The 13,091-nt window shown below is 43.6% G+C and overlaps 1 protein-coding gene across 8 annotated transcripts in view; it reads left to right on the forward strand.

Moving 5' to 3' along the window:
- LDB2 (LIM domain binding 2) overlaps positions 1–13,091 on the forward strand; it is a gene marked incomplete at its 3' end in the record, with an annotated part of 329,582 nt that overhangs the window by 111,302 nt on the left and 205,189 nt on the right. For all 8 annotated transcript variants that reach the window (XM_080668257.1, XM_080668253.1, XM_080668255.1 and 5 more), the window contains exon 2: positions 12,194–12,296. In XM_080668257.1, coding sequence (XP_080524383.1) covers positions 12,194–12,296 — 103 coding nt within the window. The remainder of the gene's footprint in view (positions 1–12,193; positions 12,297–13,091) is intronic.

Raw genomic sequence — 13,091 nt, forward strand, 5'->3', positions numbered from 1 at the left:
GAGCGGCAAACCATGGCTCGTGAGCCGTGGTTTGCCGACCACTGTCTTGCTCTGTCACTTTCAAAGAGGGAGTGCCTGGGGTCCCCAGGACATTATTATTATTTTTTTTAAAATATATTTTATTGATTTTTTACAGAGAGGAAGGGAGAGGGATAGAGAGTTAGAAACATCGATGAGAGAGAAACATCGATCAGCTGCCTCCTGCACACCTCCTACTGGGGATGTGCCCGCAACCAAGGTACGTGCCCTTGACCGGAATCGAACCTGGGACCCTTCAGTCCGCAGGCCGACGCCCTATCCACTGAGCCAAACCGGTTTCGGCCCCAGGACATTATTTTTAATATGTGAGGATGCATGTCTCCATGTTGGAGTATCAAACACGGAATCAGTTATGAAGAAAAACACTATTTCTCGCTCATGCCAGAATAATGTAGATTAGAAAAGGCAGTACAGCTTTGGGATAGAAACAAATATTCGGGAATCGAAATATTCCACAATCAAATCCCAATGTTGTCTCTTACCGGGTCTGTGACCTTGGGTACATTTCTTGGTCTTCAGGGGCCTCAGTTTCCCCATTTGATTTGGAACAATCAAAATACTGACCTGATAAGGATACTGTGAGGCCTGGGAAATAACTCACGTGAAGCACGGAGCACGTTCATTGATTCACTTATTAAATATTCAGCTCTCCTGAGTGAACAGAGAAGGGAGTGGAAGTGACCAACCATTATGAAAACAAAACTGCCGAAACCGATTATTGTCCCACTAACAGAGAGATGTGGAAAGGGAATCCGGAAGGCTGGTCAACCTTAAATGCTCTGAAAGGTCGGAGCTAATCACTCATTGTTTAGTTGAGACCTTGGTAGTTGAATCAGCCTCCACCTGTTAGTCTTATGTAAATGCCTGCTGATTGGAATTTCTTGCCTAAAGGATATGGGTGTATCCCATAACCTTAATAAAAGGGATAGCAAAGCCAGAGTGTGGGGGAGTAGTCCTCCCCCTAGAGGTGGGCTTCCGCCTGGCCCCCATTTCCCAAATTAATATTTTTCTAGTCTCTTTCATTTGTGTGCGGCCTTCTCCAGAACCTGAACCCTGAACTGGAACCCTGAACCACGCAGGACATGAAAGGGTTCGCACACAAAACCATTGTTTTTCTTCAGGGTTTTGAGAGTATTCCAGTTTTAATGCAATAAATACTTATTTGTGAAATTAAATTATGTAAATAACCAGAAATTACTTACTTGTTGCATGCCTGCCAGGTGTTAGTTACCGTGCATGTAAAACGCACAGCACATAGGTGTAGTAGATCCTGCCCTCATAAAGCATAGAGGAGTCCGACCTTTGAAAAAAATTATTCTTTTGGTAGAGTTGTGATAAGTCCAGTGGCGAATAAATCAAATTTTGACGCCTAAGTATGTATAGAGTTTAGTCATTATTTTTAGATTAATTAACATTAATATTATTGTCAATAATATTTCTCTTTGGAATGTTCACAATTAATTAATGATTTAGTAGGTCAAGGCTGGAGATGAAATACACGACTTTCCCAAGTGTTTGGGGGAAATACACTGATGTACATTTAGCTGAGGAGGCGTGTCTGTCGGATGCCAAGTCTTGTCTCCCTGCCTGTTTAATACACGTCTTCCCCAAGGCAGCCTCCGCCTGGCCTGTGCCGGGGGGGGGGGGGGGGGGGGGGGGGGGGGGGGGGGGGGGGGGGATGAACTGGAGTAGCACCTTCTGAAAGGGAAGTCATGATGGATTGGGAGTGAAGCTCTGAGATGTCCTATCAAGACACATAATTTACTGTCAAGGTGACACGCTGTTTTAGAATTTCTCTGATTAAATGAAAACTAACGTTTCCTGTTAAATAAAATGCAATTTAGCCAAGAATAAACAAAATCATAGTTGAGAATGAGAAAGAAAAAAAATATAATCCCTGAGAAAAGAGATTTAAAAAACACACCCATAACAAATACAAAGGTGGATTTAGAATTCTCTCCCTGTGTCCTTCATTATATGCTCGTGCAGTTACCAGCTAATGAGATCAAGTGATTCACCTGATTACTTTTATTTCTGTCTGGATATAGAACTCCACAGATGTGGTAGAAAGCCTTGCGCAGGAGGGGGTACCCCAAACATTCAGTGCACTCAGCATTCATTGGATGTTAAAACAATCAAGAAGACAGTAAGTATTTGGGGAACGTTGCTCTGGATGAAGACACATCAGTGTAGAGGGGTGATAAGAGCCCAAACTCAAGAGTTAAGAGTCCCCACGTTTGAATTCTCTGCAACTTGATAGTTATGTAATCTTAAATATTAACCTTATTTGTGCCTCAGTTTTCTCATCTACAAAATGGGATTAAAATAGAACTTAACTCAGAGGGTTGTGAGGTTTCAAGGGGTTTATATCAGGGGTCCTCAAACTTTTTAAACAGGGGGCCAGTTCACTGTCCCTCAGACCGTTGGAGGGCCGGACTATAGTTTAAAAAAAGACTATGAACAAATTCCTATGCGCACTGCGGGCCCGGGACGAGTCGGCTGCTAAGCAGGACAGGCAGTGGCACCCAGCGGGCCGAATAAATGTTCTCGGCGGGCCACATGTGGCCCGCGGGCCGTAGTTTGAGGACGCCTGGTATTCAGTAAGTTCAGATTAGTGTCTGGCACATAGTAAGTGCTATGTAACTTGATTATTAAGTGTAGCTAATTTGGAATAGACATGGTTTGATAAAAGACTCCCACATTTGGAGAAGGGATGGCTAGAGATGAGAGAAGAAGACTTTAGTAGATAGGGAAAATCAACGACCTGCACTTCCTTTGGTGGAGGGGACTTCTATGAAAAGAAAAAGCATGCAACTGGGGCCTTTCATTGTCTCCTGTCCCATAATATGGGTGTGACAGGCCAAGAAACGTAAGGAGAGCAAACATGGCCAAGTGGGCTTCTGCCTTCCTCCTGGAGGTGCCCTCATTCTGAGAGAGGTGAGCTGACATGTGTAAAAGGGGAGTGGCCTAAATGGTCAGCTACAGATTCATAGGGTGCTATCTAGAAGTGTGTGTGCATGTGTGTGAGCAAGAAGGGTTATAGGTGAGATACCATTATTTTCTAGAACCCCAGAAACTGAAGAAAGCCCTTGCCCTTCTCATCTCCCTGTTTTGCCACCTCTTCACATACTCTCTCCACTTTGACCTGTTTAAGTTTATTAAAATATATATATATACACCCACATTTTCCAAGGAATAGATGCTTTATGTATGGCTCATTCTTTGGAGGGGGTATATGTGTGCCACGTGACAAGTGGTTGCCATGGTAATTTCTCATTATTGTTGAATTGAAAAATAATTACTCTGGCAAAAATCCCATATAACCTGTCAGCACTTAAGTTAAAGATGCCAGGGGGCAGCCCTGGCAGCAGGATCCTGTTTTTTGGTGGGGAGAGACCGAAAGATGGGGACAGGAGAGAATCCAGGGCGGGCGCAAAATGCTTTGGTGGATTTTAAAATATAATTAAGACTCTCTTCTGCTCTTTGACCTGAGTGCGTCTCTCAGTCTGATAGATGATTTGGCTGCCAGTGTTACTGGGGCTCACCTGTGAGACGGGACAAAGGGACCAGGGATTTCAATTGCAGAAATGCATACAGGGGGTTATGTAGACTGGAGAAGCTTCCGTGGTATTTCTACCTAATTAATATATACGAGACTCGTCGGCCCCACTCCTCCTGCCTGTGTGCGGGCTGAGTTCATTTCATCTTTATTTACCTGGAGGCTGCTCTGTGCTGTTGTTACTTCCAGCATTGGGAAAAGAATGCACTTTTTACCTATTAATATGCACTAAACATTAATCAGATAATAAACTGCAGTGAGGCCGGGAAGGACCTGTGTCTTGGAAAGGCAGGACCGGATCGGAAGTCTTGTGAGTGAGGAGAGCTGGATTCCTCCCCACCTCCCACCTCCAGCCACAGATAGGGATCGGGGCATTTGGAGCTCAGTCATTCTGCCCCATAAGTCACTGGAGAAGACCGTGAAGCACTTATGTTTTCTTTCTGGTGTCAGTGTCAGGAAATATTCCTCCTGTTGCTTAATGAAGCCCCTGAAATACATGCTGCCTTTAAGAGAAGGCTACGCAAACTTTCATTATTGCTATTATTATTTCCTTATTGTATCTTTTTTTATGTTTATCAGCCTATATAGTTTATTTTTTAAATTAAACATTTTTGGTGACATTGGTTAATAAGATTACATGGGTTTCATGTGTTCAGTTCTATGACACATCATCTGCATATTGATTGTGTGCAGACCATTCAAAGTCAAATTTTCTTCAGTCACCATATATTTGATGCCCTTTACCTTTAACTAAACCCCAATTTCCCTTCCCTCTGGTAACTACAATACTGTTGTCTCTGTCTGTGAGTTTTTGTTTTTCTTGTTTGTTCATTTGTTGCTTTCATTTTTATAGTCCACATATCAGTGAAAACATATGGTTCTTAACTTTTTATGTCTGACTTATTTTGCTAAGCATTATATATCAGCCTATATACCTTCATTATTTTCTCTTTTCTTTTTTTCATATTTTTTTCTTTATTGATTAAGGTATTACATATGTGACCTTATCCCTCCCATTTCTCCACCACCCACCTGCTCATGCGCTCTCCACCCCCCCAAACTCCCCCCAGTGTCTGTGTCCATTGGTTAGGCTTATATGCATGCATACAAGTCCTTTGGTTGATCTCTCCCCTTCCTCCCACCTTCCCTGCCTTCCCTCTGAGGTTTGATGGTCTGATCGACGCTTCTCTGTCTCTGGATCTGTTTTTGTTCATCAGTTTATGTTGTTCATTATTTTCCATAAATGAGTGAGATCATGTGCTATTTATCTTTCTCTGACTGGCTTATTTCGCTTAGCACAATGCTCTCCAGGTCCATCCATGCTGTTGCAAATGGTAAGAGTTCCTTCTTTTTCACAGCAGCATAGTATTCCATTGTGTAGATGTACCACAGTTTTCTAATCCACTCACCTGCTGGTGGGCACTTAGGCTGTTTCTAAATCTTAGCTATGGTAAATTGTGCTGCTATGAACTTAGGGTTGCATATATCCTTTCTGATTGGTGTTTCTAGTTTCTTGGGATATGTTCCTAGAAGTGGGATCACTGGGTCAAATGGGAGTTCCATTTTTAGTTTTTTTAGGAAACTTTATACTGTTCTCCACAGTGGCTGCACCAGTCTGCATTCGCAGCAGTAGTGCACGAGGGTTCCTTTTTCTCTGCATCCTCGCCAGCACGTCGATTGTTGATTTGTTGATGATAGCCATTTTGACAGGTGTGAAATGGTACTGCATTGTCATTTGGATTTGCATCTCTCGGATGATTAGTTACTTTGAGCATGTTTTCATATGTTTTTTGGCTTTCCTTATGTCCTCTTTTGAAAAATATCTATTTAGGTCCATTGCCCATTTTTTGATTGCGTTTTTTTCTTCCTTTTGTTAAGTTGCATGAGTTCCCTGTAAATGCTGGAGATTAAACCCTTATCGGAGATAACATTGGCAAATATGTTCTCCCATGCAGTGGGCTTTCTTGTTGTTTTATTGATGGTTTCTTTTGCATCTTCTTTGAACTTCTCAATGCTCACCTTTCTCCTGGCAGAACTGGACTCTGTAGATCCCACTGAGAAATATGTCGTTTAGAAGTAGGCTTTGTTTCATCTCTATCCATGCACTGGTCAGACTATAAGTCTTCAATCTGGAAGCACAGGGATCTCCTCTTAGAAAAGCTGGATATAGATACGCACACGCCCCAGACCCAGGCACTGCCCTGGCGGAAATCCTTACACATATGTATGCACAAGGGCCCTACGACAGCACTTGTCGCAGCATTTCTTCTAATGGCAAAGAATTCGAAACTGTCTAGAGATCATTAGTAGCAAAATGCTGAAAGAAACTCCATTTTATTCATTTTGTGCACTGCCATGTAGCTTATTTAAAAAAAGAAGAGGCCCCAATATATAAAATGCATAGGTCTCTAAAGCACAGCGTGAAATTAAAAAAAAAAAAGTTTAAAGAAGGGAACACAATGCATGATACCATTTAAATAAAATGTCAAGAACATAAAATAAGCCTGTGTATGAATGTGGTCATGTACATAAATACTAGACATGTGCTAGGAAGGGCCATTTGATTTTCATGAGACAGCTGTTTATGAGGTCCTAAGGGAGGGGAGAAAAATAGAGCAGGATATTGAGTGGAATCCAAAACATTAGTTTTTATTTAAAAATTTTACTTTTTTAAAAAAGGAAAGTAAGATATTTTAATAATAGTTAATTCTGTATAATGGGTCCATGGGTCTTCAACATATTAACATCTGTTCTTTATTTTTAAAATTTAATAAAGTAAAACCTCATTTATTTACTTAACCAATGTTTCACAGAAAAAGAACAAGAAAAATACCTAGAAGGTAGCTCAATAGAATGACTATGTAGGTATGAAATCATTTTTAAAGTTCCTGCCTCTATAAGAACTTGTCACATACGTGGCTTGTGCTGATGAATGTGACAGAGGGAAGGCTTAGTCTGCACACTGTCCTGGCCCCCAGCCACTGAGTTTAGACACTTAAGAATCCTACAATGTTAACTGTGTGAGTGCAGCCTCTCCACCTGTTCATTCTGTTTTCCTGCTCCTTCACTGGGTCACCCATAGGTGGGAGCTCTGTGGAGGATGGGGAGATGCCTAATGCCCAGCCCCTGTCTTTAAGCATCTCACAGTTCAGCACAGCAGTCAGAGGTTCATATACATGTGTATTACAACTTGGTGATTCCATTATAATTGGATCCACACTCTAATTATAGTGGGGGTAGTGGTTCACGCTCTCCTAATATAGGAGATAGTGAAAAAGGGAGTTCAAAGGTTGGGACTTGGCATTTGCTGGACTTCCCAGGCCAAAAGAACCACATGTACAAAAGACAGGGAGGGAGGAGATGGTTAACCGGGCCCGCTTGGTTCAGACACGTAAGCTGCAGAAGGTCCTTTGGCTACACATAGGCAAACTCTTGAGTGTGTTGACCTTTGGTGTGGTAAGGATGGCTTTCCTCTGGATAGAATGTCTTCTGTGATAGACACACCAAATGTTGTATCTCTAATGTCTGCCAGTATCTGATGTTCATGCCCACCCCACACAGCTGGGAACAAGACCTCAGGACCTTAGTTTGTTTTTAAGGGCTTTTACCATAAACTTCACTTGGGAGACCCAAAAGGTTGATCTTCACCTGCTGGGCAGTCTCAAGGCACCTCCTGGCTGATCTTCAAGTTTGTTTGACTTGAAGTGATAGCCTGCATGAGTGAGAGGGGTCAGGTGCACCTTCCCTTTGAACTTTAAGGAGAACCAACATAATGAGCTTCTCTTTGGAATCTGTGCTTCAAAATGGCCTTGGAACCTTGACTCTCGCAGTCTCCTACTGATCCACTTCCTGCACTTGGCCATGGCCTGCTCCAAGGAGAACTGGGCATTTCATGGGTCTTTCATTTCCCCAATGTTGGAGGTGCTGTTTACAATCAGGGGGTGAGGGGGAGTGCTAGCCAGTAGCTATCCCTGCAGAATTTCTAACAGTCCATTTCCCTTTATATTTCCTTAGCCCCTTTATCTTCCTTGTATGTGGCCCAGCACAGCACTCATAGCCTTTGTCTGCAAGGCTCAGACCATTCTAGGTGACTGAAAAGTAGGAGTTAAATAATGGAGATCCTGATTTTTTTTAACTGTTTAAAAATATATTTTTCTTTCAGAGAGGAAGGGAGAGGCAGAGAGATAGAACATCAATGAGAGAGAACCATTGATTAGCTACCTCTTGCATGCCCCACACTGGGGATCGAGCCTGCAACCTGGGTATGTGCCCTGACCGGAAATTGAACCATGACCTCCTGGTTCATAGATCGACGCTCAACCACTAAGCCATGCAGGCCGGGCCTGATATTTTTTTAGTGTTGTCTACAGCTCCTGAGGTAGCTGTGTGGCTAAGAACTGAACTTCTGTCAAACTGCTTGGTCTTCTGCCAGAGATTTTGTATTTGGTTCAGCAGAGGCCTTGGAGCTGCACAGCAGCCACTGCCTGGAACCTAAGCCTTGTTACTACACAGATTTCTTTCACCAGGTTGCCTATATGATCCCAGCAACTATACCAGCAGCTAACTGGAAGCAGGATGTGTTCGAGGAGGAGGTTTCTTATTAGGAAAACCACATGAAAGTGGGGGAATGTGTGCAAAATCTGGGAGAGCCAGAGATCAGGTGGCATAGAGTGTCCTCTAGCGAATGTCATGCCTTCTATTCTGTGGAACCATTTTTGTCTTCAATCTAAAGTGGAAAATCACATTTTAAGAATTATTTGGAAAAAAAACATGGGCTGGCAGGTTTATTAATTGTAATACAGGTACTACTTGGATGGGGGATATTGTTAATGGGGGAGGCTCCCATGTGTGGGGGTCGGGGACATATGGGAAATCTCTGTACCTTCCTTTCAGTTTTGTGTGAACCTAAAACTGCTCTAAGGAAAATAAAATCAATTTAAAAATGAAGTAGAGTTAGGTAGACTTGCAAGTAGCTTTACCACTTTCTAGCTAGTTATTTGATTTTTTACTGATAGCCTAACTTTTTAAAATTCAGATTTTTCTATAAATATTTAATGGTCGAATGAGACAATAATGAATAATTATAGCTGCCGTTTATTGAGCAGCTACTATGTGCTGGGCAGTCACTCCTTCATCTTTATGCTCCACTGAAATATTATTCCCACTTTACAAATGAGCAAGCAGATGCAAAGAAGTTAAAGGACTTGACTAAGGTCATCCAGCCAGTAAGAGGCAGAGTTCCGATATTGAAGTCAGTGTAACACAGAGGTTAAGGATATACATTCTCTCTAAGGCCACCTGCTTTACCCCAGGGTAGCAATTATGGTAGTTGTGAATGTAAGATGTTCAATGCATGTGAAGCTCTTAGAAAATATCAGGTAATGGGTACTAGTATTAATCCAGGGACCCTCACGTATATGTTCTTTCCATAATTTTCTTCCCTCATATGAGGCCTATATAAGACTGGCCTTGACCTAGCCATTTTGGCTCAGTGGGTAGAGCAAGGGCACATGCCCAGCTTGTGGGCTCGATCCCCAGTAGGAGGTGTGCAGGAGGCGGCAGATGAATGATTCTCTCGTCATTGATGTTTCTCTCTCTCCCTCTCCCTTCCTCTCTGAAATCAATAAAAATATATCTTTTTTTTTTTTAAAGACTGGCCTGCACTTGACATTTAGTAATTTTTTTCTTTAATCCTCACATGAGGACATGTTTGTTTGTTTTTAATGAGAAAATGAGAGAAACATCGATGTGAGAGAGAAACATCTTCAATCCGTTGCCTCCCATACATGCTCCATCCCAGCAACTTGAGGTCAGCCTGGGTCCTCCCTGGGTTTCTACCTTTAGGGCCCCATTTTTTTTTTTTTTTGGCAGAAATGCTGGAAAGCAGAGTTTGATTAAGGAAAATGGTAGAGTGTCTGATCTCATCATTGGGCCTTTGAACCATCAGCAGGGCAGGAGAGCGCTGATAAATTTCTGAATTTCTGCTCAGAGTTTTAACTGTGGGGTAGACAGGCATTGCTGCCAGGCAAATGGGTTACACCCAGTGGACGTGATAGGGAAATGTGCTTGGTGATGAACAGATGGTTTTATCAGGTCCATTTTGGGTGCTGTTCTTTAGAGCGGAGAATGCCTCATCCCTTAGTAATGACAGTGAGATATTGCAGGGGATGGGCAAAGCAGGAATGCGGCATGTTACTGATCATCAGTGTGTGCTGCACTCCCTGCTGGGCACTTTACATCCATTAATGTAGTGAATGCTCACATTTACCCTGAGATATTATTGTTAGTGTTGTTGCATCTACTCTGCAAGACAATTATGACTGTTGTCCTGAGTGTGAGTCCTGGCCAGGGGCAGCGCAGACAAGCAAGGAGCTGGGAAGAAAAACCAACCTGAGACAAAATAGCTCCCTTTCAGCTCTCCCTCCTTTCTGCTGAGCCCTGAATCCTGCCTTCCCAAAGGCTGCTGGAGAAATGTCAGGCAGAGGAGCCGGGGCAGGTCTCGGATGTCCGAGGGTCCGAGTTTAAATCTCAGTGCCACCAGTTCTTGGCTGAATGTACTTGGGCAGCTTACACTGACCACCTAAGCTTCAGCTTCTGCAGCTGTAAAGTAGGACTAATAAGGTGAGCAGCTTTACTCATACAGTAAACAACTTTTATTGAGTGATACCATGGGCTCCACACCTTTTGGGTGCCTGGAAGGTAGAGCAGTGAGCAAAACAGAACCCCTGCTCACAAGAAAATTATGTTATTGTTATACTGGAGAGAGAGAGACAGAGACAGAGAGAGAGAGAGAGAGAGAGAGAGAGAGAGAGAGAGAGAGAGAGAGGACAGGGAGGTAGTGAAGAGCAAGTGGGAAAATGTACATTAAGTACTTAGAGTGGTGCTTGGCATTTGGTAAGCACTCCATAAATGTTAACTTATTCTTTACCCATCTGTGTAGCAATGTGAAATAAAATACGCCAGTGCATCCAGGTTCCCACACAGGGTTTCTTTCCGCAGCTGCCTCTTCCCCTTCTAAGCCCACTGACGTTTCTAGAAGCTCTGACAGCCTCCAGGGCTCCCAGGCTTTGTGCCGTGGTCTCAGGTATGGAGTGGGGCTGCCTGTGAGGTGCTCGCTTGGAGGTCTCCCACTAGTGGGTTTTGAACCCTTTGGGATAGGGACCAGTCTCTCATCCAGCTGCGTATCCTGAGGGCCTGCACATAATAAGTGCTCCATTAATATTTGTTTTCTAAATGAGAAAAAGGGGTAGCTTGTATGTGGCTCCATGGATTGCCCTTGAGTGGTTTTATATTTACTGTCTTTTTACTAAGAAGAGTGCTGGCTTTTGGTGTGGTGATTGGGGAGAGGCCAGAAAAAAAGAGACCGAAAATAAATTTATTTGTCTGCCTTTTTTTTTTTTTTTTTTTTGGAAAGAGGATGGCTTCCATCTTCAGTGGTCCCTTAATTATTCTTGCCAGGACTGCAGACTTGTTCCCGAAGCCTGCCAGTGACAACAACCTAATGTTGTCATAAGCAGAACAACTTAACGGGAAGATTTGAGGCCTTGGATGTCTCCGCCAGGGCTGCAGCAGAGGGGCTATGGAGTGGGGAGCAGCAGCGGCCCTTCCCTCCCCGCCCCCCCCCCCCCCCCCCCCCCCCCGTCCTCCCTCCGCGTTCTGACTGGCAGCTGTGAACCATCTTGGGCCTGAGGTCTGGCACCCACCAACAATCTTCTGGAAAAAGAATGTGCTTAAGAATTTAGGGGTAAACGGGCCACTGTCCAGAGCATGAGGCCCCTTTTAAACATGACGCTCTGCATAACCTTCCTAATTCCTGTGACAGGAGGCCCCCCTCCTCCCTTGGAGAGTAGCAATGATTTTCACTACCTTAAACTGGGCCAAGTTCGGAGTGTTTTCTGGATGAGCAAGGGAAGCACTCATCCCAAGACAAACAAACGGGATTCATGAGGATGGTTTGCATTCTGCTGAACAGCTTCACTTTTAATAACTGCTTGAATAACAAGCTAGGGGTTATCTATAAAACAGTCCTCCAAAACAATCCAGATGCACGTGATGATTGCTTTGATCATCTAGATAGAAACACATCTATCTACATATATCCATGTAGCAGCCACGCCTGATTCCCTACAGGAATATTTGCACAGAGTAGGGCTGTAAGCCACACATATCCTTTTGGAGTAAATGGTGTTTTTAAAAATGTACCCTCCTTAACCTAGTTGTAATAATGTGGTTTCTGTTTATAAAATTGGACTCTTACAAGAGCCATGAGAAAGAGAGAAAAAGTTGAATGTATTTTACATGAAATACTAACCATTTTGTTAAAAGAAAATATCATTGTGCTCTAGAGTAAATTTATTGAATCTTCCCAAGTATGTCCTCCAAAATTAATTTTCACTCGGTTTACACGAACTCGTTTATTGAATTGGAATTCAGTCCCCATTGGAGGCAATTCATTTGAAGAGTGACCTACACCCGCCCACCCTCTTTCTAGAACACACACACACATATGCTAGCAGTGACTGGGTTTTCTATTTCTTTCTCCTCTGAGAGATTTCCCACTCTTGCCTGCTAAATCAATGATCCGTCTCTTTGCAGGATAGTGACAACCTCTGGTGGGACGCGTTTGCCACGGAGTTTTTTGAAGATGACGCCACGTTGACCCTTTCCTTTTGTCTGGAAGACGGACCGAAGCGATACAGTAAGAGCAAAGTTTGTTTTTCTGATATTTCCTCTTTTTGCGCCTCTAAGAAAACCGCAGGAGTCTTCAGAGACTAGCACAGTGCCGGCGGCCTGACAGTGATACCTCCACTCCTGACGTTCTCACTTCTGATCAAGGCCTTGTCACAGGTGGCAGCCGGGTCTCCGTCGAGGCTTAGAGTGTTTGGACACGTGACGGTTTAGTGAGCGAGGCAAATAGCAACCAAGTCACTCAGTGATAAGTGGGAGCTGAATTGCAGAGACTTCCTGTTGGTCTCCTCCCCGGGATCCCCATTTATCCTTGACAGCTCACACTTCACTCCCAGTGTTCTGCTTCTGAAGGTTCCTTAAAAAAATTGCTCCTAGTTACTGTATCAGCAACATCCTTCTAATTTCCTCCTACCAATTATCTCAGGTGTTTGTTGGCCAAGTGCTATCTTTTCTGGGTGTGGTGGGGGAAACCCCAGCTGCTTTGAACATACAGTTTGGGATTGGTGGTGACAGAATTATAGTCCCCTGACTTTCCTGCGAGTGATAACTCCGTAAGGATCCTCAAATTGCATCCCTTGGCACCTTGGACAGCAGCCGATCTGTCCTGATTAGGTTCAGCCACCTTGTCAGAGATCAGATGCACTAGTTTCGCTGTAAGACTGGGAGGCGCAGATACGTCAGCTCCCAGGCAGTTAATGTCCAGTTACATCAGGGGGAGATGTGTTTCCAGAAACCAGGGTTGCGCATATGAAAGGGTCTGTCAGAGGGTAAAACACCCCACGTGTTACAAACATGAAGGTGATGC

Source organism: Plecotus auritus (assembly GCF_963455305.1).
Source record: "Plecotus auritus genome assembly, chromosome: 1".
Lineage (NCBI taxonomy): Eukaryota > Metazoa > Chordata > Mammalia > Chiroptera > Vespertilionidae > Plecotus > Plecotus auritus.